The sequence below is a fragment of the Anolis carolinensis genome, chromosome 6, assembly GCF_035594765.1.
Source record: "Anolis carolinensis isolate JA03-04 chromosome 6, rAnoCar3.1.pri, whole genome shotgun sequence".
Lineage (NCBI taxonomy): Eukaryota > Metazoa > Chordata > Lepidosauria > Squamata > Dactyloidae > Anolis > Anolis carolinensis.
In genome coordinates this window covers 43,670,706-43,698,680 of record NC_085846.1, presented here as the reverse complement: position 1 = coordinate 43,698,680, position 27,975 = coordinate 43,670,706, and the positions used below count along the sequence as shown (strand labels likewise).

At 40.1% G+C, this 27,975-nt stretch overlaps 1 protein-coding gene across 2 annotated transcripts; it reads right to left on the bottom strand.

The window, feature by feature from the left end:
• Window positions 1-81: 81 nt before the first annotated feature.
• Window positions 82-27,315, bottom strand: LOC100566688 (sulfotransferase 1B1). 2 transcript variants are annotated; one of them, XM_062957675.1, is made up of 8 exons: window positions 27,072-27,315; window positions 22,001-22,148; window positions 18,389-18,517; window positions 16,572-16,669; window positions 15,555-15,681; window positions 13,338-13,432; window positions 12,902-13,082; window positions 82-10,232 (listed from the first exon to the last, which is right to left on the bottom strand). In XM_062957675.1, exons 2-8 carry the CDS (start codon window positions 22,146-22,148, stop codon window positions 10,120-10,122), a joined length of 891 nt encoding a protein of 296 aa, XP_062813745.1. In that variant the 5' UTR covers window positions 27,072-27,315; the 3' UTR covers window positions 82-10,119. The 2 variants fall into 2 exon arrangements, with proteins under 2 accessions (XP_062813745.1, XP_062813746.1); XM_062957676.1 differs by lacking the exon at window positions 27,072-27,315 and adding an exon at window positions 23,401-23,641.
• Between the last annotated feature and the right edge of the window lie 660 nt (window positions 27,316-27,975).

Sequence of the window (27,975 nt, the reverse complement as noted above, 5' to 3'; positions counted from 1 at the left end):
GTCTACGGACAACACTGACTCTTCGGCTTAGAAATGGAGATGAACATCAAACCACAGAACCAGACACAACTAGACTTAATGTCAGGGAAAATCCTTTACCTTTAATATAACAATGACAAAAGTGGTTACAAAAGTGTGGTCTCCTCCTCCTCCTCCTCATTGATTTTTATTCAGAAAAACAGAAGTATGAAAAGAAATACAAAATGAAACCCAAGGCAACTAGCTTTAAAAACAATACAGCACAATAAAAAAAACAATACAAGCAGTCCCCGAGTTACAAACATCTGACTTACAAATGACCCCTAGTACATAATTGAACAAATGGTCAGTAGACATAAGCAAGAAGTATAATGGGGGTAGAGACTATACAAAATTTATGGGAATGATAATACAAAGAGGTAGAAAAAAATGAAATCATAAAAGATACAATAAGTTATTTGTATACATTGTTACTTGAAGAAGAACAAAAACGAGTTCATTTTAGAGAACTAGGGGACCAAGACTTAGGAAAAACTAGAATATTTAAGAATGGAAAAGACTATAGAATATGGGTAGGTAAAGGTAAAGGTTTTCCCCTGACTTTTTAAGTCCAGTCGTGACCAACTCTGGGGGTTGGTGCTTATCTCCATTTCTAAGCTGAAGAGCCGGCGTTGTCCGTAGACACCTCCAAGGTCAAGTGGCCGGCATGACTGCATGGAGCGCCTATCTTAAAAATATGTCTATAAGAATTAAGGAAAACTATTATAAAATAATTTGGAGGTGGTATTTAACCCCAGTTAGACTAAATCAGATAGACAGTAAATATTCTAATCAATGCTGGAGAGGCTGTCAGGAAGTAGGTTCATACATTCATATGTGGTGGTCCTGCAGATTTTTTTAAAATTCTGGGAAATAGTTTTTAAAGAAATAAAGACAATAATAAAAAATAGAGTTTAAAATGTACCAGAAATAGCATTGTTATCAATATATGATAAGATGACACTTACACAAGAAGAAGAAGAAAATGACCTCCAGTTTACTAACAGCAGCAAGATTGATAGTTGCAAAGAATTCTAAAGATGAAAGGGAAATTCATTTAGAAGAATGGTATAGGGAAATTTGGAATATAGCTGTAAAGATGTCATGATCATTGTGTTTTATTCATGATTGCTATGTTTAGGTTGACTGTTTAAGGTTATATATTTCAGCTATTCTTATACAGAAGCTGGGAGCCTCTAAGGCATGGCCAGGAAAAGGGGCGTGGCTTCACCTTGCTGGTGGAAGCCTTAGAATTCAAAATTTAGCAGTTGGAATTGGGCAGTTGGAGTTTGTCGGTTGAGCAGAGCAGTTGGTTCTGTTCAGTGAGAAAGGAGTGTGATCGAAAAAAAGAGATTGTGGGAGGAAGTTGAGCAGCTAGAGAGTTTTAGCGGAGAAGGGCTAAAATTAAAGTTGCTGAGCCTTTAGTAGGAATAACTAAAGAGCTGAGGCTATATCCCTAAGTCAAGGAGGACTAGGGTTAACCAGTTAAACTCCCCAATCCAAGTTTGATCAGGTACAGGTCAACTAAGTTCAAGAAGGACAGTATTCCTAACTGAAAGAAACAAGTAATATAAAGCTGATACCATACTAAGCTCAGTGAAACTATTGAGAAATCTTGCAACACTTACTGTACAGAAGTAACATCGTTCACCTCAAGTTATAACATTCTTGCAACCATCAAGCTTTGTGCTATAAATAAACAAGTTACTGTTTCTTCAAATGTTGCTTATTATTTGAGCAAAGCATCTTTCAAAGGTGGTGGCAGCGATAATATAGAAAAGTGGAACACGTAGAGGTAGAAGGTGAATCCTTCGCATTTTGGTGGCAGTGGTGGGATCCAAAAAGATTCCATCCCTGTCATCACATCAAGTCTTCACATTTTGGTGGCAGCGGTGGGATACGTGTAACAAAGACTGATTCAGTGCCTGAGATCCGTGTAACAAGAACTGATTCAGTGCCTGAAATTCGTTTGGCAAAAGTTAGTTTGGTGCCGGAGATCAGCTTTAGGTAAAAGGGCTGAGGTAAAACTTGTCTGGAAATGGCCACCAGGAAACAGAAAAAGTTGGCAGAGGAGGCAGGAGAGCTTTCCTCCTCAGATTCAGAACAAGTAACCTTGTCTGAAATGTCTCTCAAGTATCAGTTAGAGATGAAGAAATTAGAGATTGAGGAGAGACAGAGAGCCCGGCAGACTGAATTGGAATTGAAAAAGATGGAGGTTGAGGAAAAAGAGAAAGAGAGACAAGCTGAGGAGAGGGCCAGGCAAGCAGAGTTGAGGAGAATGGAAATAGATTTGGAGAAGCAAAGATTGACACACTCTCAACCTCACGCTGATACCCAAGAAGGGGATTTGAGAGCTGAAGCACCTGATGTAATTTTAAAAAAGTTTCCCAGATATAACAAGGAAGATGATATAGAAAAGTTCCTTATATCCTTTGAAAGGTGCTGTAAAGATTTTGAAGTGAGTGAAGACAAATGGATGTTATATCTGAGGCCACAAATTAGTGGAAAGCTTCTAGAAATATATAGTGATATGGCTGAAGACACTCACAGAGATTATAAGATGTTTAAACTGCAGGTACAACAAAAGTTTCAGTTGACGCCTGAATTTTACAGATTAAAGTTCAGAACTTTAAAGAGGGACAGACACCAAAGTTTTGCGCAAGTTGCTTCAAAGCAAGCTCAATACTTTGACAGCTGGGTGAGGACTTCTGAAGTAGATTCCTTTCTGCAACTTAAGGAACTATTGAAGCTGGAGCAGCTCTTTCACCTAGTTCCCTCAGAATACAGATGGCTAATTCAAGACCGAAACCCAAAGACAGCCAACGAAGCTGCAGTTATGATTGACCAGCTAATTACCTTGAAAGAAGGTTTTAGGAAGGAGGAAGAACCAAAAGAAAAAAAAACCTCTAAAGCCGACGTTTTACCCTCACGCACGCACACAGATGCAAAGGGGAGGTTCAGGAGAAAACACCGCCTATAGGAAGCATGAGGCAGTTGCAGGCCAAGCCAGGCCTGAGGAAAAGATAAAATGTTACCATTGTGGAAGGCCAGGGCATCTTAGATACCAATGTAACTTAATCAAGAAAGACAGGTCTACTTTCTTTGTAAATAGAGCTCCAAGAGAACAAGAAGTAGAACCTGAAGTTAAGTCTAGAAGCCCTGATGCGAGGCCAAAAGAAAAACAATGTTTATTTATCCTTTCAAGAGAAATCTCTGAAGACTATTTAGAATCTATTGTCATAGATGAGATACACACGCAGGGATGGAGAGACACTGGGTCGGATGTCTGTATTATACGTCCTGAAGTGGTCCCACAGAGATACCAACATCCCTCTTCAGAGATAAATTTAAAGGGGATAGGCCCGTCGATACCAACCCCTGTAGTATCCTTACCCATCAAGTACAAAGGCTGGGAAGGATTATGGGACTTCGCTGTCTGCGCGGACATCCCATACAAATGTTTGATTGGGAATGATTTAAATGGAAAAGTTAGGAATTGGCAGAAAGAAGCGGATAAACATGAAGGCAACATGGAGGTCCACACTCCAAAAGCCAAGTGTTTGACCATCCAAGCTAGCTCAGAGCAACTTCCTGAGTCTAGTTCGAGCATCATTGAGTTGGTCAGCGGAATAGAGGGAAAACAAGAGATACTGCGAGAGCAGCTAGCAGATGAAACATTACAACCTTTGTTCTTGCAAGCTCAGAGCGCCACAGGAACAGAAGAAAGTAAAACTCCTAAGTTCGTACTTAAGGAGGGAGTTTTATACAGGAAAAGTACAAGCCATAAGACTTTGAATGAGCCAGAAACACGTACCCAAATAGTGGTACCTGTAAACTACAGGAAACAACTGTTAGATGTGGCCCATGACAATCCACAAGGAGGGCATTTGGGGGTTAGAAAAACCACCCAAAGAATCAGCAAGAACTTTTTCTGGCCTGGCATGTATCAACATATCAAGGAGTTTTGCAGGTCGTGCGATATTTGCCAAAGGTTTAGCACGGGAAGAGATAAGACCAAAGCTCCTTTAGTTCCCATGCCGGTTGTTGGGGAACCCTTTTTCCGGGTAGTGATTGATCTAGTTGGTCCTTTGTATAAGCCCAGTCGGAGAGGATACAAATATATCCTCACAGTAATAGACTATGCAACCAGGTATCCAGATGCAGTGGCTTTGACCAATATTGAAACTTCCACCATAGCCAATGCGCTGTTATCAATTTGGGGAAGGACTGGATTTCCCAGAGAGCTTGTGTCAGACCTGGGGACTCAGTTCACCTCGCGGCTAATGAAGAAGTTATTAGAGTTGTGCGGAATTAAACACCTAACGTCCACACCTTATCATCCGCAAACGAATGGCCTAGTAGAAAACCTGAACAAAACACTAGTGAAAATGATCAAGGCCTATAGCCAGCAGAGACCCCACGACTGGGACACCAAGTTGTAGCAGCTGTTATTCGCATATCGATCAGTCCCACAGGACAGCACTGGTTACTCGCCTTTTGAATTGTTATTCGGAAGGAAGGCTCGTGGACCCCTTGATTTGATCAGAGAGCACTGGGAAGCAAGCCCTACGCCAGATCCTGTTCCTGTCGACAACTACATCAAAGTCAACATTAAAGATGGCCAGGGACATCGCCCAGGAACATCTTATGACGGCCCAGGAGCAACAAAAGATCCGGTACGACGCAACGTCGAGACCCCGAGACTTCAACGTCGGAGATGAGGTCCTGTTTTTAACACCCAACAAGAACAACAAACTACAGATAGACTGGACCGGACCGTGGAGGATCGTCAGGAAGCAGAACCATGTGAACTGTGACATCCTAGATGAACGATTAGGGATTGAGAAACGGGTGCATGTAAACATGATTAAGCCGTATGTAAATAGGTCGGCAAATGTTTACTGTATAGTATCAGAGGAAGATACAGGTCCTTTTTCATTTTGGGAAGGTAATAGGGAGATACATAGAAACTTGGATAAAGTAACCATAAATTCAGACTTATCTCCATCACAACAAAGAGAGGTTAAAGGAATCTTGGCTAAGTATAAAGTCATGTTTTCGGATTTACCCGGGAGAGTGCAGGGAGTGCAACATAAAATATGCACCGGTGACGCCGCACCGATAGCATCCCTTCCCTATAGGGTGACGGGTAAGATAAGCGAATGCATAGAGCAAGAGGTCAGGGAGATGTTAGATTTGGATATAATCGTGCCATCTAACAGCCCTTGGGGCTTCGCCCATAGTGTTAGTAAAGAAGCCAGACAAAACCGTAAGGTTTTGCATAGATTACCGGCGGTTAAATAAAATCACCCAAAACGACATGTATCCGATGCCCCGTTTGGATGATTTACTAGAAAGAATTGGAAAAGCCAAATTTATAAGTAGTATTGATTTGACTAAGGGGTTCTGGCAAGTGCCTATGGCGCCTGAAGACCAGTCCAAAACGGCCTTTAGAACTCAGGGAGGACTCTACGAGTTCGTTGTTTTACCATTTGGATTAAAAAATAGCCCCGCGACATTTCAGAGGCTGGTAGACAAAGTTCTCTATGGCTTAGGTGAGTTCTGTTTAGCCTACATGGATGACATAGGTATCTATAGTGATTGTTGGGAGGACCATCTTAAGCATCTTGATTGTGTGTTGGGCAGGTTATTAGAAGCTGGGTTAACTATTAAAGCTTCTAAATGCAAGTTAGGAAACCATACGTCTAAGTATTTGGGACATATTATAGGTGGAGGGTGTATCAGACCTGATCCTACCAAGGTCAAAGATATACACCAATGGCCAATCCCGAAAACAAAAAAAAACAAATTAGATCATTTCTTGGTTTGGCCGGATATTACCGAAAGTTCATTCCGTCTTTCAGTAATTTAGCTGCCCCATTATCAGACCTTACAAAAAATAAACACCCAAACCAAGTAATTTGGTCTTCCAAGTGTCAGGAATCCATGGACAATTTAAAAAGGGCCCTTACTTCTGATTCGGTTTTGAAAGCCCCAAATTTTGATAACCCATTTATTTTAACTTGTGACGCTTCAGACACTGGACTAGGAGCAGTCCTAAGTCAAGTTGATGAAGATTGAGAGGATAGGCCCATACTATTCCTCAGTAAGAAGTGGCATTCTAATGAGCTTAGCATGTCCACAATCGAGAAGGAATGTTACTCGATAATTTGGCCCATAAAGAAACTGAAACCATACTTGTGGGGAAGGAAGTTTACGTTACAAACTGATCACGCACCCCTAAGATGGTTGGATAATGTAAAAGGGACCAATAACAAATTATTGAGATGGAGTTTATCACTACAGGACTTTACATTTGATATTAAACATATAAAGGGCAAATGTAATGTAGTAGCTGATGCTCTATCCAGAGCACCTTGATCGGAAGACTCACAGGTTTGTATTTAGAGTTTAAGGTATGATGTTATGTTTATGTATAGATATGTATTTTGTGTTATTCTCTATTATTTTTGCTTATTCTGGGTCTAGAAAAAGCAAAAATAATCTTTCCAGGTTGGAAGGTATGTAAAGATGTCATGATCATTGTGTTTTATTCATGATTGCTATGTTTAGGTTGACTGTTTAAGGTTATATATTTCAGCTATTCTTATACAGAAGCTGGGAGCCTCTAAGGCATGGCCAGGAAAAGGGGCGTGGCTTCACCTTGCTGGTGGAAGCCTTAGAATTCAAAATTTAGCAGTTGGAATTGGGCAGTTGGAGTTTGTCGGTTGAGCAGAGCAGTTGGTTCTGTTCAGTGAGAAAGGAGTGTGATCGAAAAAAAGAGATTGTGGGAGGAAGTTGAGCAGCTAGAGAGTTTTAGCGGAGAAGGGCTAAAATTAAAGTTGCTGAGCCTTTAGTAGGAATAACTAAAGAGCTGAGGCTATATCCCTAAGTCAAGGAGGACTAGGGTTAACCAGTTAAACTCCCCAATCCAAGTTTGATCAGGTACAGGTCAACTAAGTTCAAGAAGGACAGTATTCCTAACTGAAAGAAACAAGTAATATAAAGCTGATACCATACTAAGCTCAGTGAAACTATTGAGAAATCTTGCAACACTTACTGTACAGAAGTAACATCGTTCACCTCAAGTTATAACATTCTTGCAACCATCAAGCTTTGTGCTATAAATAAACAAGTTACTGTTTCTTCAAATGTTGCTTATTATTTGAGCAAAGCATCTTTCAAAGGTGGTGGCAGCGATAATATAGAAAAGTGGAACACGTAGAGGTAGAAGGTGAATCCTTCGCATTTTGGTGGCAGTGGTGGGATCCAAAAAGATTCCATCCCTGTCATCACATCAAGTCTTCACAATAGCAATCAATGACAAACTGACTTGTGACATTAATGTTAAAAAGGCTTTTTGGAAACAAACAGTTTTTTGGGGGCATATGGAGTAAATTTATTGAATATATATTCAGTGATAGAGAGGGGAGCAAACCTATAACAGAAACAATGAAATTTTGGGGGAATTAAATAAGATAAATTGGTCCAGGTGAAGGTGGCACAAAATAAATCAGGGGTATGGGAATAACAATAAAAAGAATATGTATACATGGATATAAAACTGTAATAGAACTATAAGCATAATATGTTTAAGGGAGGAATTGAAAACTAGATGAGTAGCAGGTTATTTTTATGTTCATTGTTATTTTAGATTAGAGTATGCAAAACGCTGATATGCTTAATGATGGTATACGTAAGTTGTATTAAGATGTTAAATATATGTATATGTTTTTCTCAAAATGCTATGTACCTTTCCGTTATATAGATATTGGTTTTTTACTGTCGCCTTTTTAAAAAAAATGTTAACTGTATATTCTGATAATAATAACTGCTTTCGCTGAGTATTGTTACACGGCCGTTTTATATTCTTATGTTTGATTGAATTTGTGTTTTTAACTGTTTTGTTATTTTTAATGATGTTTTTGCTTGATGGATTGTTTGTATTTCTGTCTATGGGTACTTCGTCCCATATGTAAGCTGCCCCGAGTCCCATCTGACACAGCAAACAAGATAGATATACTGGATCACAAAATCACAAGTTGAACACTTCCCAAGTGTTTAGGACTGTGTGATGTATTTTCGGATGATGCGTGCAGATCCCAGTAAGGTGGCCTTTTGCAGTTAGCAGATCGTGACTTTGTCAATGTCTATTGTTTCCAAATACCGGCTGAGATCTTTTGGCATGACACCCAGTGTGCCAATCACCACCGGGACCACCTGTACTGGTTTCTGCCAGAGTCTTTGAAGTTCAATCTTGAGGTCCTGGTAGTGGCTGAGTTTTTCCTGTTGTTGCTCATCAATGTGACTGTCACCTGGGATGGTGACATCAATGATCCAAACCTTTTTCTTTTCCACAACTGTGATGTCTGGTGTGTTGTGTTCCAGAACTTTGTCAGTCTGGATTCGGAAGTCCCACAGTATCTTTTCATGCTCATTTTCCAATACTTTTGCAGGTTTGTGATCCCACCAATTCTTTACTGCAGGGAGGTGGTACTTGAGGCATAAGTTCCAATGACTCATTTGGGCCACATAGTTGTGCCTCTGTTTGTAGTCTGTCTGTGGAATTTTTTTACAGCAGCTGAGGATATGATCAATGGTTTCGTCGGTTTCCTTGCACAGTCTGCATTTTGGGTCATCAGCAGATTTTTCGATCTTGGCCTTAATTGCCTTTGTTCTGATGGCTAGCTCCTGGGCTGCAAGGATCAGGCCTTCTGTCTCCTTCTTCAGGGTCCCATTCGTGAGCCATAGCCAGGTCTTCTCCTTATCAGCTTTTCCTTCAATTTTGTCAAGGAACTTTCCATGCAATGTTTTGTTGTGCCAGCTGTCAGCTCTAATTTGTAGTGTGGTTTTCTTATACTGGTTTTTTGTCTGCTATGCTTTGAAGAGTTTCTGATTTTTGACTTCAATCAAAGCAGGTTCTTCACTTTGCTTTACATATTCTGCCAGGGCATGTTCTTCTTCTTTGACTGCTTGTTTTACTTGTAAGAGTCCTCTGCCCCCTGATCTTCTAGGCAGATATAGCTGGTCAACAGTTATTACTACTACTACTACTATAAAAAATTAAAGACCAGGGGTGAGACTGCTGGAAGTGAAAGAAAGCTACCCCTTGGAAGGGAAATTCACTCCAGAAAGAGTTATCATGGGGAAAATGTGTCTCAACTGAAGCTTTCTCACCAATCCTTGTTTCCACAACAAGCTAAATTTTTCAAAATTCAATTGTCCACAGGGACAGAAAATGAGGTGAAATCTTCTGAACAGAGGCACAGACAGCAAAACAAACACCATAGTTCTTCAAAACTAAAAGATATATATATTTGGCTGGAGTTAAAAATGTACCTGTTCCGACACATGCACTGCACACTCTCTACTGGGCACAATTTTATCACCTCATTTACAAGACTTAATTAGTACTTAATTAATGATTGCTACATAGTCACTATTGCCAATATTGTTCCTTATTAGTGATCACTACTTAGCCATTATTGCCAAGATCCGAACTCCCCACCCCCACCCCCAAAGTTACTTTCTGTAAAGGAAAACACTACAGCTGCATCATAACATTGTCCTCTTATAGCATTGAACTGATCCTAAACATAACAGCAGAATTATTTAAAAGACCAATTAAGAAAATAAAGAGGAGAGTGCAAAAGGACACTGCAAAGATTGGAATCAATGTACCCCACTTATGCTGGTCTGTGACCGTAATAAAGATTTTGACTTGATTTGATTTAAGGGATGGGGGAAGAAAGAAAAAGGAGGAAAGGAAGGAAGAGAAAGCAAAAGGGGAAAGGTGTAAAGGGAGAGAATGTGAAAAAAGGAATGAAAACAGGAGGGCAGTAGCCCCCACGACACCTGGGTAATGCTAGACTTGCTAGTTCAGTATATAATAAATCACAACTTCCCTTTCACTGTCAAGCCTTATCACCAAGGCTTGTACAGGTCTGCATGTTTTCAGAATTCCCTAGCTGGGAAGAGGAGGCACTCGCTTTTTCCTCTAATTAAAAGCAGAGGCTCCGGGAAATCCTAGATCTTTACGAAATGACAGGATCTGTATAAAACAAGAGAACAAGGGCAATTCTGTTGTAGCTACAATGAGCTTCAGACTTCCGTTCGGAATTGCAGTGTTGTATCTGCCATTTGCCTCTTATAATCTTCATCAAATGTCTCATTCTGAGCCACAGTAAAATAATTCTTCCAATCACCAGCAATGCCTAGAAGAAAGAGAAATATCAATTGTATATAGGTTAAAAAATCTAAGATCTAATTTTACCTTTTAAAGGAATTGTTTTTGGGCTTTTTTGTTATTTTGGTGTGATCTATAGAGGAAAGAAGGAAGGAAAAAGAATCACGGGCTTCCTTTTTGAACAATATAAAAAGCACATACAGTAGAGTCTCACTTATCCAAGCTAAACAGGTCGGCAGAAGCTTGGGTAAGCGAATATCTTGGATAATAAGGAGGGATTAAGGAAAAGCCTATTAAAAATCAAATTAGGTTATGATTTTACAAATTAAGCACCAAAACATCATGTTATACAACAAATTTGACAGAAAACGTAGTTCAATACACAGTAATGTTATATTGTAATTACTGTATTTATGAATTTAGCACCAAAATATCATGATATATTGAAAACATTGACTACAAAAATGGCTTGGATAATCCAGAAGCTTGGATAAGCAAGGCTTGGATAAGTGAGACTCTACTGTATGTACTTCTGGAGGTTTTAGTACTATAAGTTGAGCATCACTCATCCGAAATATTAGAGACATAGTTGTTTTGAATTTTGGAATTTTTTTCAGATTATGAAATACCAGTATATGCATATTTATTTCACACACACTTTATAAATACACACAGCATGAGAAAAAATTTATGCGCAATTTTAAAAATAATTTTGCTTAGACTGTGCCAACAGAAAACTAAGATGCCAGTTGCCAATGTGGAAATTTTGGATTTGGGGAGTATTTTGGATTTTTGGATATGAGAGACTCAACCTGTTTTCAGATTTATTTTACAAGTAATGAATTAACAAGTATTATTATTTTAAAAACAATTTAAGAGTCTGACTAAAGTCTGGAGAAGACAAATTCACTGATGTTAGGGGCACAGGAACCCCATAAAAGTGGGAAAACCAGGATTTTAAAAATATTTATAACCTACAGAGGTGTAGGTTATATTTATAACCTACACCTCTGTAGAAATCTCTAGGCTTTCCAGCATGACTCTATGGCCAACTCTATTACCAGAGGACCTAGAGCAGGCATGGGCAAACTGGTCGGGAGCACTGGTCGGGAGGGCCGGCTTGGGCGGGAGCCTGGGCAAACGCAGGGTCAGGAGGGGGCAGAGCAGCTCAGGTCGTCCTCCCAGGATAAGGACTGGACTACTTGTTTGATCCTTATGCTAGGAGGAAGGCTGGACACAGGGCAACTGCCCCATTCCTCCTTCCTATCCTACTCCCTCGATCCTCGGGCTGTCCTCTTGGCATTATGCCAGGAGGAAGGTGAGACAGGTGACGACTGAGAGTGTTCTGGAGGGCTCTCAGCTGCCACGTGCCTTTCCCCAAGCTGTCATCCTGCCATAAGGATGGGGCCGCTTGTGCCATCCCCTTATGCCTAGTGGCTGAGAGTGCTCCAGAGGGCTCTCAGATGCTATGTGTCTTCCTCCCCCATCTTTTTGGCATTAGGGCATGGCAGGTCACCAGATCCTTCTGCAAGAGGACAGGGAAAATGAGGAGGGCCTGAGGTAAGCACCCAGGGAGTCGCATCCAGCCCTCCGGGCCTTAGTTTGCCTATGCCTGACCTAGAGAACCTAGAAAGGCATTCCCTCTATTCAGAGGCAGTCCACCAGTGAAGCCATTTAGGCGGTCGCCTGTGCCGCAATCATTCCAGGGGCGAAGTGAGGCCCCCGGGAGGATGGCGCCATCCCCCGCCTCCTTCTTCGGGCCTTGCGGGCCTTCTTCGGGCCACCCGTCCCTCCAGAAGGCCTGACGCGGGCTCCAGAAGGCACAGCGCAGGCTCCGGAAGCCCACGTCGGGCCTTCTGGTGGGCAGAGCAGGCCTTCCGGAGCCTGTGTCGGGCACTCAGGAGCCCACGTCAAGCACTCCGGAGCCAGCACTGGGCCTTCTGGAGCCCGCACTGGGCCTTCCGGAGCCCAAGTCAGGCATTCAGGAACCCACGTCGGGCACTCCGAAGCCAACATCGAGCACTCCAGGGCCTGCGTTGGGCACTCCGGAACCCGCTGCCGTCTGTTGGAAGCAAGGCAAATGGGGTTTATTTGTCTGTGGAATAATGTCCAGGGTGGGAGAAAGAGCTCTTGTCTGTTGGAAGGCAGGTGTGGATGTTGTAATTAATTACCTTGATTAGCATTTAATGGCCCTGTGGCTTCAATGCCTGGCTTCCTCTTGCCTGGGAGAATCTTTTTTTGGGAGGTGTTAGCTGTCCCTGATTGCTTCCTGTCTGGATTTCCCCTGAGTATTGTTCTTTATTTAGGCTTTCCCTTAATCCCTCCTTATTATCCAACATTTTTGTTTATCCAATACTTTTATTTTTCAGTGATTGGTTTGGTGGGGGGGGGCGTGCCAAAATTTCTGTTCGCCTATACTTGACAATTACCTTGGACCTACTCTGCCTCTATTAATCTCTAGATCATTCAGTATGAGTCTATGGTCAATTTCCAGCAGAAATTGGCCAGAGTTATATTATTATTATTATTATTATTATTATTATTATTATTATTATTATTAGAGTTATATTAGAGGACTTTGAGATTCCTAGAGAGATTAAATTAAACAAATCTACAGATAATCAAAACTGCAACAGTCGAAACCCCAAGTGTGAAAGGCGGATTGTAATTCTCAGAGAAATTCATGTTAATCTTTACCTTTGCGCATGAATGGGGAGATATTCTGATCCATTACTGCAGTTGGAACCATCCTATAATTTGTAACAGGATTCTCCTTCATCTTGTCAAATGAGGTGTTGCATACAATTTTATCCACAGCTGATTCTGACAGGTCCTTTCCCAAAAAACGTATGACTTTCTTAATCTCACGCTTTGGATCCTATGAAATATGGGATAGAAATGCCCTCAGATACTCCATGAGTCAATAGTATTTCCTCTTTCGCCAAACTTTGTTTTCTACTTAAAAGCTCCCGAATTGAAGGGCATCTGTTGTTTCTATGGGATCTGATCCAGGAAGACGTTGCATATGATATTCCGTATAAGGACCACCCATTGACGTATCACTTATCAAATGTGTTTTTTTAATGGTTTTACCCATAAAATGTCTGCAAAGATGTACCCTTTTGATTCTCACCTCTTTCATGTCTTCATAGAACAGATATAACATGGGGTGCTCATTCCGCTTATTCCACCAGTTTTTCACATGATTATACCAGGATCCAAAACCTGCTACATGTTGAGAAAGAAATAAAGAGATACTTAAAAGTGAAACATATAATAATATGTAATATGAACATAATAATATAACAAGGCAGCAAAGTTAGCTTTCTATGCACAAGTTGTTCTGTCAGCATATGCATGACCAATTCAGCCTTTAATAGCACTGCTGAAATCTGAATGAAAATGGGCTGCCACAGGTTAAACTGATTGCCGGAATGTGTTACTGCATGGAAATTGTGGATCTAAATTATATCTAAATAGTTCTAAATCACAATTAAACTAATACATCTAAGCCACAGAGTCTGGGCCTAGAAATTTAATTTCTGCAAGGTAACAGGTGTAATATCAGAGCACCTAGAAAATCCTTCTACTCTGGCGATAGAGACATCATTTAGGTTTGCCCTTCCTACTATATTTTTGCATGCTGCTGATGTTCTTAAAAATAGTGTATAATTAAAAATATTATGCTTTTTAAATGCAGAAGTGCTAGTGGAATAGGAATTGAAGTGTCTTAAAACCAAGTACGTAGTTTGCCATTAATGCAAGATTTTTCTCTTTAAAAAGCCAGCCTACTTTAGATTAGGATCAATGCATGTGGTATATAAAGCTTTATTTTTTTTGCACATGCCTGTCTTCCCATTTTTAATAGTTCCACTTTTATTCTGACACCCGCTGATGTATTCTATGAATATTTATTTTATTGTTTTAATTATATATGCTGTTATTGTGTTCTGTTTTTATCTATTGATTCTTGGGCTCGGTCCCCACGTGAACCGCTCCGAGTCCCCTCGGGGAGATGTAGGCAGGTTATAAATAAAGTTTTATTTATTACTAGCTGTGCTCTGCCACGCGTTGCTGTGGCTTATGGGAATCATTTGTTGACCAGGTGGAATAGCAGTGAATAGCCTTGCAGCCTCAAAGCCTGGCCATTTTCTTCTTATGCGAATCCTTGTTTGGTGAGCTAGAATACAATGGAGTAGGCTTGCTGCTTGGAAGGCTGTGTACTTGCATTCTGGGGGAATGTTTTTTGGCCAATTTGAATTGCACTGAATATCCTCGCTGCTTCAAAGCCTGGCCGCTTTCTATATAGGGGCATCCTTCCTTGGGCAGGTTGAATGGGACGGAGTAGGCTGTGGCTTCAAAACCTGAGGGTTTTTTATCTACGGGAAATCTTGGTTGGCCAGGTTGAACAGCACTGAATAGCCTTGCTGCTTGCAAGCCTGGCTGCTTTCTACCTTGTGGAATTCTTGGTTGGCCAGGTTGAATAGCAATGCAGCAAGTATGAATGCTGCAATTAGCCACCTTGATTAGCATTTAATGGCCTTGCAGCTTCAAAGCCTGGCTGCTTCCTGCCTGGGGGAATCTTTTGTTGGGAGGTGTTAGCTGGCCCTGGTTGTTTCCTTTCTGGAATTCCCCTGTTTTCAGAGTGTTGCTCTTTATTTACTGTCCTGATTTTAGAGATTATATTGTTCTGTATTATTATACCACAGTAATTATTATATATTTATAATCTTATATTATCTTCTTAGAACTGGATTATATTATCACATTATATTATATAATATTATATATATATATATATATATATATATATATATATATATATATATATAATGATATAGATTAGCTCTCTATTTGGTCCCAAACTGGATTGCACAAACGTGCTGTTTTTATGGGGATAGGACTTCCTATTCACATCACATAATATGTCATTTAGCCGTCAGTGACATAATAAATGCTAGCCATACACAACGAGTTTTGAGAGAAATTGAGGTAATTTTTCTCCTTCAGAGGTGAACCTTGGACAGAAAAAGTTAATTCAGATTTAAACTTGGGGCATTTTCCAGACCAACTTCACTGTTCCAAAAATAGCACGCACATCTTCACCCTCTTTTAACTTAATAAACATATATCATCCAAAGATATGGCTTCACACTATTTCTGCAAGTAAAGAGCCTCCTTCATTTCCTAAATAAAAGGAAAAAAACTAACCAGGATTTTTATTTGAGAAGCTATCTAACTTCACGGGATAGCAGCAAACATCTGCAGTCTGTAGTCTCATTACTTTATATTTCCTGAAAGAACTGAAATTTCAGATTGCCTTTAATAGCAAATGGGTGGCTAAACTTACTTCTCCCTGCCATGAATTTCTTCAGATATTCATCCCAAGTGCCAGGTTCTGGGTGCAGCTTGTTCATCAAGTCAAAGTGGTAATAAGAGACAGCTACATCTTTCGCGTTGCGAGCCACATAGATCATCTTCATTGGGAGGGAGGGAGGGAAGAACAAGAAGAACAAGAAGAAAGGTGATTCAAATTGTACTGGATTTTTTGCCCACTGCAGATTAACCTAGACAGTGAAAACGTAACTGATGTATTGACAGCAGGATGCACCTATATTTAAGACAAAAATCTATCACTACTCCTGAAGATCTCTAAATATCTTCCTTTGATAAAATCACTAGTGTAAGTTAATAATGCATACACATATTTCTGTATATATCTGTAATAATTTACAAGGTCTTGACAAATTCTGTTCTGCTGTATTCTCCTTCCACTGCCTATGAGATAAAAAGTTACTTCTGAAACAATGAAATACAATGAACTGATATGTATTGTCTGGTGTTATACTGTAACCTATTTTCCATGTTCAAGTTAGCATGATAGCCAAACTCAAAATGCATTTGATAGCACTGCAATTCTACATTTCTGCTTGGTAAAAAGAAGGTTAGAATGGATGACCATTTGAGGTCCCACGCAGAGAAAAGCAGAGAGAGGCAGTTAAGAAAGCACAATCCGTCAAGGCCAGAGGAGGGATGTACCATCTGTTATTCATCAGAAAACCTGAAAAGTCTGATAAAATTTGCAAATTACCTAATGCTTTCATGTATCAATGTACAATAAGGTTAAGCAATGGGCAGCCACTAGGCTACATTCTGAGTAGTGTCTTTTGGTCCCTTACTTGCCAACCCAGAAGATAAAGAATTATGTGAATAGCAGCATGCATGATAATGGAATTTGAAAGTAAATAATTTTGGGAGACTTGGGAATGTGAAAAGATATAGTCTAAGAGCCCTCTCTGTTTCTTTCTCAAGATGAGTTTGTAGCATAAATACTTGCTGGTCTTTTTATTGCTTCCAACATGTTTACCTTGCAGTTATTTTCCCAGAAGGACTTGGGAAGGAGTTGTACTGGGAGATGAGTCTTCACTACTCGAGGAGATGGTATCTGAGCTAATTGCTCTGTGCCTAGTGAACCAAAATAATAGTTATTTCATAAAGCATATAGACAACACAGGAAACTAACTGTAAGCACATGAGTTGTTGGATTTGAACTGAGGATGGTTGAGTTATGATTCTCATCACTGTGTTCTATCACTATCCAGCTCTATCATCCAGCTTTGGTCTTGCACCAACAAGCCAGCACAGTTCAGATATTTCTTTTCACAATCCCTTCTATCAGTTCACCAGAAATGTTCACGTACCATTCATTTGACAATTGCCTTGTGCTGTTATAGTTAGTGGTGTTGGTGTTGGGTGCCTTCAAATTGTTTCCAAATTATGGTGACTGTCATACCCCAGCCACCTTTGGCTTCTGAACCTGATCCAGGAATGAACTTTGACCAGGATGAAACTGATTCTGACCTTTTGCCCAGTTCTTCGAGCTCCTTTCACTTACAGCTGCCGGCTGTTGATAGTTCAGATGCTTCCTTAATTGGGAGAGATACTGGAGATGTTACTCCCGTGGGCAAACCACATGTCCAGAGTTCCCCAGAGACCGTGCCCTTCAACCAAAAGGAGTTTTTGCGTTGCCAGAGATCAGAAAAACAAGAGCTTAGAAGGAGTAACCGCTTGGCATCTTGAGGGGATTGTGGATAAGAAGATTCCCTTGGGAACTTTTGGGGAGTTTGGTCTCCCTTCGTTGGGATCTGATCTTTGTTTGATAAAAGTGCCTTGCACTACAGACAAGTTGCGGTGTCAACGTAGCGTTTTCCTGAGAACACTTCACCGACTCCAGTTCCCTGTTTTCACCAAACCAAGCCTCTCCTGTTCCTGGCGGCCAAGCCGAGCCACGACTCCCGTGTTAAACCGGAGTGAATTCACTTCCTTGCCTTGTTCCTGAATCAAGTTTGATCTTCACTTCGTCTTGTTCCTGCTTTGATATTTACGATCTCCTAGTGACCGGGGACCTTGTTATTCAGCCTCACTTCCTTGTTGTTCCCTGCTCAAACTTCCCAACAGTTTGAGCGTGTTTCGATTTTGGACTTTGGACAATAATATTGGACATTTTCCTTCATCTTTCTGGACTTATTCATACCTCATCACAAAGGACTATTCTACTACTCTGTAAGTTATGACTGTGTGCCACTACAGCTGACTGAATTTGGTCATCAGTTGTATTATTATTTATATTATTGTTAACATTATTATGTATATGATGCTGTAATATACATATTGTGTTCTATGCTTTGAACCTTTATCGTGGTGCATATTTTCCAGATATTGTTTAGAATAGACAGCTGTGTTTAGTTATTATTGTATTTAAGCAATAAACTGGGGCCATGGTGGACTGCAAGAAAGTCCATCCAAGTCAGTGGGCCATACTTTCCACATCCCTGATGTAAACAATGTCTTGAGAGGCCTGGGGTATGATGGCACCTTTTCAGGATATCATAAGTGATTTTAGACATCTCCTGTTCATCGCACCTCTCCTTCACTTCACATGCTAGAAAGATCTAGAAAGAAATTACTTAAATGGAGACATTTGTGCAAGGGAAGAAACACTGCTCTCATGCTCTTAGGTAGTAAAAGAGAAGCTGAGAGAGAAAACTTGAATCTTCTTTCAGGGATCAAGTCAGCCTGATGCTGCCTCTTCTGATTCCAACTGTCCGCTTTAATAATTATCTGCTTATCCTCACGCTCTGAAATACAAGGTGTTTTTTTTCTAGAAATAGATCTAAATGGTACCTGGTGGCATTTTCCCGGGGGCAACAAATTCTAGCATAGGCACCCTATTGAAAATGGCATCTCGCTTGCATTTCTCAAGGTCATCATTGTGCAAAATCATGTCCACAATTTCACTCATCCATGTCGTGCCTGCAAAGAAAGGAGCAAAAGAAAGGGCTTTAAAAAACTTTTTAGGTTTCCAATGTTCATCTAGACCCCTTCCACACAGCTGTATAAAATCCACATTGAACTGGATTATATGGCAGTGTGGGCTCAGATAATCCAGTTTGAAGCAGATATTGTAGATTATCTGCCTTGATATTCTGGGTTCTATAGCTGTATGGAAGGGCCCCTAGATCGGGAAGCACTTCTTAGACTTTTGACTTCTAGAATGATTTGAATGAAAAAGGAACAGGCAATTGCTTCAGTTATTAGACTGAACAACCTATTATCTCTGATTTGTTAAGACACAGAGAATATGCCAATGCATAAAAATAGTAGTTCTTCAGAAGTGTTTTTCAGTGCCCAAAAAATATCCAATTTCCCATAAGAAAAATTTGTTTTATATTACTCACTCCAGAAACAAAAGAAAGTAGACTTTGGTTAAGACAAACCAACATATTTGGTTAACTTACGCCCTTCATGTGTTCAGCATACAAAGGTACACAACTTATCAGTCAGTTACAGATAAGTTTGAGATAGTTTCTGTGCCATCTGGTCAGAACATCTTTTTTGCAATAAACAGCAGGCAAGTGTTTGCAAGTCTGCAATCTGAGCAGTCCCAAAGTCTTAAAAAGTCTGTGCTCTGTGCTAGTCTCAGAGCGGATTACATGGTTTGCAGGCCCTCCCAAAACTTTTCAAGAAAACATAGAGGAGTGATTCTCAACCTTTCTAATGCCATGACCCTTAATACAGTTCTTCATGTTGTGGTGATCCTCAACCATAACATTATTTCCATTGCTACTTCATAACTGTAATTTTGTAATTCCACTGTTGTGAATCGTAATGTAAATATCTGATATGCAGGATGTATTTTCATTCACTGGATCAAATTTGACACCGATATGCCCAAATTTGAATACTAGTGGGGTTGGGGAGAGGGATTGATTTTGTCATTTGGGAGTTGTAGTTGCTGGGATTAATAGTTAAGTTACAATCAAAGAGCATTCTGAACCTCTCCAACAATGGAACTGAACCAATCTTAGCACACAGAACTCCCATGACCAACAGAAAATACTGGAAAGGTTTGGTGGGTATTGAACTTGAATTTTAGAGTTGTAATTCCCCTACATCCAGAGAGCACTGTGGACTCAAAACAATGACCAAACTTGGCACGAATCCTCAATATGCCCAAATTTGAACACTGGTGGAGTTTGGGGAAAACAGACCTTGACATTAGGGAGTTGTAGTTGCTTGGACTTAAAGTTCACCTAAAATCAAAGAGCATTCTGCATCTCACTAATGATATAATTGGGCCAAACCTCCTACACATACCCCCAGGTTGAAAAACACTGACAAAGCAAGGAAAAAAGCTGCATATCAGAACATAGATACAATAAGCAAGCAACAGGATTATAGATAAACAAATTACTAGAGGAGGTTTGAAGAAGGCTGTAATTTCCAACAGTTATCTTAAACAACGAGCCTCACTCAAGTGACAAAAGACTGTCATGTGACCTTGATTTTTTGGTATGGCAAACTTTTAAGACAAATTTTTGAAGCCAAATTTGCATAGGGGAGGAAGGAAATGTTCAGAAAAAAATGAGAAAACACATGAATAGCACCTTTTACAGATCAAAAGTCCTTTTGCTACTTTACCAACAAAAAATGCTATATATCATACTACCATATTAAAAGTGTAGTTTATTCACAATACCATTACAATTAGAATATATTTATAATGAGTATGTTATTGTCATTTTATACTTTTGATATTAAGTGAAGTAGTTGTGGCATTGAATGTTTGCCATTTATATGTATGTTAACTGCCCTGAGTCCCTCTGGGGAAAGAGGGCGGTCTAGAAATAAAGTTTTATTATTTTTATTATTGTTGTTATATTAAAATTCTATATTTTATTACCAATAAAGCTATAAAACTCTAAATTGTGAGGAACAACTGTTTTCTGAAGCTTATTGCAGGGTAAACTGGATTTCACCTGATGTAACCCCATATTAAGACTTTAGAGTCTGGCTGTGATATAAATGTGGTAAATTTGTTAAAACTTTGTCTTAAATATTTTCTTGATACTTTTTTTAACTTTAAGAAAAATGAATGGATATTAATTCTGAATGTTTCCATTTCCTCTCCAAGTGTTCACTTCTGTATTTCCTGTTCTGGAATAATACTGTAATTAGTAGATTTTTTTAAAAATGTTACAATTGTTGACAAAGTCCACTTTGCCTATAATGTTTCATTCCATTTAACACAAATTGGAATGGTAAAATCAAGATAAATATTGCTAAGTGGGTGTTTCCGCAAGTGCCATCCAGGGACAAGGCCCGCAATTTGCAAATTGAACAAAACAGGAGGCATCAGTTGCAAAGTGAATGGTGTCTGTATAAGGTTAGAATTCACATTTCTGGTTTTCAGGCCATAAACTGAAAAAGTGAAGGCTGTCCTTGTGCCTTTTCTGAAAAGCACAATTTCTCTTTCAAAATGCAAACTATTCCATCAAATATCCTATTGACTCGAATATAATGCTCATCTTTTTTTTTTTTGCTAAATTACCTTGCCAAAATTAGGATAGGCATTAGATTTGTGTAATACAGTAACCTTAGTGCTGGTCCAAAGCAAAAGGGGAAACTGCTTCAGGAGCAACTGGAGTTCCTATTTGTGCGACGTCATCTCTAATTTGATGCCCATGGCTCAATACTATGCAATCCTGGGATTTGTAGTTTGGTGAGATATCAGCATTCATTGGCAGAAAAGACTGAAGACCTTGTAAAACTACAGACCCAATGACTCCATAGCTTTGAACCAAGGAATAATAATAATAATAATAATAATAATAATAATAATAATAATAATAATAATAATAATCTATTTATATACTACCCTATCTCCTCAGGGGACTCAGGGTAGTTTCCAATATGATAAAACAATACAATACACATAATAAAAATAGGACCATACAACAATTTAAAAAATAATTCAAGTAATAATTCAAGTAGATTCATTTTACAACATCAATACACTCCCAAGGTTTTCTTTTATATTGCTGGAAGCTTTGATGTCCTAACACTCTGGTTTTTAAAGAAGGAATTCTAAGCAAGCAGCAACTGTAATGGCCAAATTACAAAGAGCATTTTTACTTTATTTTTATTTTTTTGGTTTTGGGGTTTTGACAATTGAGGTGCACATTAGATTCAATGGCGCATTAGACTACAGCAAATATGATAGCAAGATTTAAGGGAGTTCACCCATCGACATCAGCTTATTTTAGTTGTGACTAACATCTGAATCAAACCCACAGCTAAAACATTTTAGTCAAAGGTGCATTCCTTGGGCTGTATTGCAGAGCTGGAATGTAATCTTTAATCAAGGACGACCCCACTCTTAAATAAAGTGAGATGGTTACTTCAGATAACACCCTTAAAAAGAAAACGTACTTGTCCCTGACACTGAGAACTCACCAGATTTGGGGAATGTTGATATCACAATATCATCAGGTCGACTCTGGAAATTCTCAATTCTGTCCCAATCAAAGGAAAATGCGCAGATCATTGGGACACCATGGACCATCTGCCAGTCCTGTCGAAGGTAATTATCTCGACTGGCCATCTTTGAGGGAAATGCAAAATGAGGAAAGATGAATGCGATCTGCAAGACTATCAAATAAATTATCAGACATCTGACTGAGGCGACAGGAGAATCCTCCAGCACAATCACATGGTTAACTTCTGGCTTTAAAGGTCAACCAACACTTTGTACTTTGACCGAAAACTTATTGGCAGCCAGTGGAGTGACTGTAGTATAGGTATAATATGCTCACTCCTAAATGTTCTTGCAACTAGTCTAGTTTCCAAACTTGGTACAGAGGTAGCCCAATGCAAAATCCAACCTTGAGGTTACCAACAGGTGCACTATCATCTGTATGGTCAACTTAAGAGTTGCACTGGAGTATTTGGACCAGTGGTTCTCAACCTGGGGTCTCCAGATGTTTTCGACTTACAACTTCCAGAAATCCTAGCAGCTGGTAAACTGGTTGAGATTTCTGGGAGTTGTAAGCCAAAAACATCTGGGGACCCCAAGTTGAGAACCACTGATCTAGACAATCTGTGACAGGTGTTCTCTTAAAGTCTATCTACATAGTAGAAATAATACAGTTTGACACCTCTTGAACTGTCATGGCTCAATGCTCTCTTTGGCAGAGAAGGCAAAGAACCTTGTAAAACTGCAACTCCCATGATTCTATAGCAGGCATGGGCAAACGTTGGCCCTCCAGGTGTTTTGGACTTCAACTCCCACAATTCCTAACCCAACAGGCTGTTAGGAAATGTGGGAGTTGAAGTCCAAAACACCTGGAGGGCCAACAGTTGCCCATGCCTGTTCTATAGCATTGAGTTATGGCATTAAAGTTGTGTCACATTTTTTTCTACTATGTAGATTGCACCCTATGGTTTTAAAAAGTGGTGTTTTTTTACATTCATGTTTTTCCATTTCCATGGGATTCTAAACCCCACAAAAGAGGAGGGCCTACTATACACCTTTTTATTCTTCTCCCAGAATGTAATATATTCAGCCTCAAACACTCAGAGGACTTATTTAACAATGGAGTTTATTATGCAGCTTTTTTTCACAATTTCCCAATATATTTACAAAAAAAAACAAGACATAGTTATCCCAGTGGTTCTCAATCTTCCTAATACCACGGCCCCTTAATACAGTTCTTCATGTTGTGGTGATCCCCAACCATAAAATTATTTTCATTGTTACTTCATAACTGTCATTTTGCTACTGTTATGAATTTTGGTGTAAATATCTGATCTGCAGGATGTATTTTCATTCACTGGACCAAATTTAGCATACATACCTGATATGCCCAAATTTGAATACTGCTGGAGTTTGGGGGAAAATAGACCTTGGCATTTGGGAGTTGTAGTTGCTAGGATTTATAGTTCACCTACAACCAAAGAGCATTCTGAACTCCACCAACGACAGAATTGAACCAAACTTGGCACACAGAACTCCCATGATCAACAGGAAATACTGGAAGGGTTTAGTGGGCTACTCCTTGAGTTTTGGAGTTGTTGTTCACCTACATCCAGAGAACACAGTGGATTCAAACAATGATGCATCTGGACCAAACTTGTCACAAATACTCAATATGCCCAAATTTGAACAGTGGTGGAGTTTGGGGAAAATAGACTTTGACATTTGGGAGTTGTAGTTGTTGGGACTTATAGTTCACCTACAATCAAAGAGACCCTTGAACCCCACCAATGATCGAATTGGGTCAAACTTCCCACACAGAACCCCATGACCAACAGAAAATACTGGTCTTTGGCGACCCCTTTGAACCCCTCTCGCGAGCCCCCCCCCCCCCCCCCGGTGGGGCCCCAACCCCCAGATTGAGAAACGCTTTTTTTATCCCCATTTCAAAAAGACCCAATAGTGTATGTGTTAAAAATGTATCAGTGCACAGTTCCCTCTGTTGAATTGCCTTATTCTAAGGACTTCTCTTTATTTGATTACCCTTGTCTCTTTTTCCAAGCAAAGCCCTCTATTTGGAACCTGGAAGGCCATTCCTTTCAGATAGATTGAACCAAATGCCAAAGCATTTTCTGTGTGCATTGTGTAAGTGATGAATGCGGACCGTAGCTCTTCGGCTTAGAAATGGAGATGAGCACCAACCCCCAGAGTCGGTCACGACTAGACTTAACGTCAGGGGAAAAACTTTACCTTTATCTATGTTAATTTTAGAGACATACATCAGTAGGGTAACTGCAATCCTTCCTGTCTTCAGGTATTTAGATGTTAATAGAAGTTTCCTAATTATAAATCCTGCTCATCATGAACTTTGAATGTTTCTTATTGCTGTTCCAAAAGCCTAGCAACACTGTGTCTGTTGGAGCAAGTTCCCTGGTTATTTTATCCATATTTCCTAAAAATTGGAAACTTCCCTTCCTTGAACTTCTGCTGATTCAAACAGCTGTAAGGCAGAGTGAAAAAGACCTTTCTGCAGAGGTGGGGCATAATCAGCAATTCTGTGGCTCTCCTAGCTGCTGAATTTTTAACACAGACAGGCAAAGTACATATACACACATTGCTATTATCGCAGCCATCTGACTCCCTAGGAAGTCCCACTCTGGAATTTTTAAACAAGCAAAAGTTTCAAAAACCATAAGTTGGTTTCTGGTCACCTCTCTCTCTCTATCTCTCTCTCGATCTCGATCTTTTATTTTGGATTTAGGAAGCTCACTAGTGGAGAAAAAAGCAAAACAGACAACAAAATAATGCTCATGTTAGAAAGTTCAATGCTATTCTAAATGTAGGGTACATCAGAAAACAATGAGTTGCTAGTTTGGAGAGGATTCTCTCTGGAGGAATTAGATTTATGAGAGAAAGAGCCAGAGAGATTAAAGGGGCCCCCAAACTACGGCCCATGGGCCACATGCGGCCGGCAGAAAACATTTATCTGCCCCGCTGGGTGTTTTTGCTGTTGCTGCCTTCCTGTAGGATTGTCCCCACAGCGGTGAGGTTCATCCCCACAGTGGCGGCTTCATTCTCCACCGAGGAAGGCACGTGTAGTGCAAAGGAGCAGGGGCGAAAGGCGCATGTCTTTCCCGTCTCCTCACTCGCCCCACACGCCCCTTTCCCACCTCCTCCCTCACCCAGGGCACACCTTCCTCGGTGGTGGAGGCGGGGGCTGCTGCTGCGGGGACAAACTTTGCTGACATGAGGACAAACCCCGCTGCGGCGGTTCCCTCCACCACCACTGCTGCTGAGGAAAGTGCAAGGGAGGAGGCAGGAAAGGTGTGCATCAAACAAGGGAGGAGGGAAAGGCGTGCACCCCTCCCCCCTCCTCCCTCACCCCGCACACACCTTTCATCTGTCAGGGATGCTTTGCTTGTGGTTTTTGTGCATGAAGGCAGAAGGGGGTCGGACTAGATGGCCCAAGAGGTCTCTTCCAACCCTGTTATTACAGTATTTTAATAATTGTTGTTGGGTGGCTATCTGTCAGGGGTGCTTTGATTATGTTTTGGTGCACAAAGGCAGAAGGGGATTGGACTAGATGGCTCAAGGGATCTCTTCCAACCCTCTTTATTATTATGATTATGATTAACATCGAGACTGGGTGGCCATATGTCAGGGGTGATTTGATTATGTTTTGGTGCACAAAGGCAGAAGGGGGTTGGACTAGATGGCTCAAGGGATCTCTTCCAACCCTCTTTATTATTTTGATTATGATTATGATTAACATTGAGACTGGGTAGCCATATGTCAGGGGTGATTTGATTATGTTTTGGTGCGCAAAGGCAGAAGGGGGTTGGACTAGATGGCCCAAGGGGTCTCTTCCAACCCTCTTTATTATGATTATGATTATTAGGAGCCTCCGGTGACCTAGGGGATAAAAGCCTCGTGACTTGAAGGTTGGGTTGCTGACCTGAAAGCTGCCAGGTTCGAATCCCACCCAGGGAGAGTGTGGATGAGCTCCCTCTATCAGCTCCAGCTCCATGCGGGGACATAAGAGAAGCCTCCCACAAGGATGGTAAAACATCAAAGCATCCGGGCGTCCCCTGGGCAACGTCCTTGCAGACGGCCAATTCTCTCACTCCAGAAGCAACTTCGGTTGCTCCTGACATGAAAAAAAATATTATTAAAGTAGAGTCTCACTTATCCAAGCCCCGCTTATCCAAGCTTCTGGATAATTCAAGCCATTTTTGTAGTCAATGTTTCCAATATATCGTGATACTTTGGTGCTAAATTTGTAAATACAATAATTACAACATAACATTACTGCGTATTGAACTACTTTTTCTGTCAATTTTGTTGTATAACATGATGTTTTGGCGCTTAATTTGTAAAATCATAGCCTAATTTGATGTTTAATAGGCTTTTCTTTAATCCCTCCTTATTATCCAAGATATTTGCTTATCCAAGCTTCTGCCTGCCCATTTAGCTTGGATAAGTGAGACTCTACAGTATTAACATTGAGGCTGTATTTGTTCCTGTTTTGTTTTTTTACTTCAAAATAAGATATGTGCAGTGTGCATAGGAATTTGTTCATAGGGTTTTTTTATTTAAAAAAAAACTATAGTCTGGCCCTCCAACGGTCTAAGGGACAGTGAACTGGCCCCCTGTTTAAAAAGTTTGAGGACCCCTCCATTACACATACACACTATCATGATCTCATCCTGTTCCCATTTTTGAGAGGCCTCCACTCACTCCCACAGCCTCTGACAGGGTTTGGGAACGTAAGTTTTAGATCTAATCTTTGGGAATCCATCGAGACATAACCATAAAGATGTCTGGTAAGCCATAGTGAGATCTCAGGGAACCTCTTCCTAAGCAAACTTCCCTTTGTGAAAGCTTATGCCAATCTAAACTTAAGTGCTATAAACCCCGATTACTTTTGCTTCAGCAGGTTAACACAGCGAGAGTTAGGAGAAGACGGCAGATCTGGCCGATTATAGTGGAGAACAAGCATAGCTTTTCTAAAAGCAGCATTGTTTAATGGATAACAAGGAAACTAAGGCTTACCTTTCCCAATCAGAAGATTAATAAGAGAGCTGAATGATCAACAAGGACGAAACTAGAGCAGTCTTCTCTTCCAGTGGAGACAAAGTAAACATTCAAAGTGAAGGAAGTTGTCTGAATTGTGTGAAATCAGTGGGAGGAGCTGCAAGAAATCTGGGCAAAGATCCAGAGAGCAAAGAATGTACTGAAATGTGCAACAGGGAATCCTTTCTTTCTTTTAAACATGAGGATTCAGAGAAGGAAGGATATTTTAATATCTACAGCAAATGGCAATTTGATTTTGACAGCATTTTCATATGTATTTCTAGGCATGAACACATGGTGACACTGTCTTCTAAGCTTTTAGAAAGACCACTTGAAGGAAATTTTGGAAAACATATACCGTATATACTTGAGTATAAGCCGACCCTAATATAAACCGAGGCACCTAATTCTACCACAAAAAACTTGGGAAACTTATGGACTCGAGTATAAGCTGAGGGTGGAAAATGCAGCAGCTACTGGTAAATTTCAAAATGAAAATAGATCCCAATGAAATTATATTGAGGCATCGGTAGGTTAAAGGTTTTTGAACATTTACCGTATTTCAAAGAAAAACAGTAAACTTGCTCTGTAAGTGGAAAAGTAGGATCAACAAAAACAATATGGTATTAACAATAACTTAATAATAATAATAATAATAATAATAATAACTTCATTTGTACCCTGCCCTATCTCCCCATAGGGACTCAGGCCAGCTTCCAACATAGTAACAAGAAAACGTTCAGTGCCCACATAAACAAATCAGAGCTAGATATTGATCTATAATTATACAGTATATACTAATTTCACATATGGATTTCCCCCTGAAACGTTTGCAAATCCTCTCTCTATATATGTACATTTCCCCTGCAGTATTTGCAAGCCC

Coding starts and splice junctions, on each gene's coding strand:
- LOC100566688 (XM_062957675.1), bottom strand. CDS start 22,148: ATGGCCAGTCGAGATAATTACCTTCGACAGGACTGGCAGATGGTCCAT. Junction 18,518..22,000: donor ATCAACATTCCCCAAATCTG/GTGAGTTCTCAG, acceptor CTTTCTTTGCAG/GCACGACATGGATGAGTGAA. Junction 15,682..16,571: donor TCTGGGAAAATAACTGCAAG/GTAAACATGTTG, acceptor CTCCCAATGAAG/ATGATCTATGTGGCTCGCAA.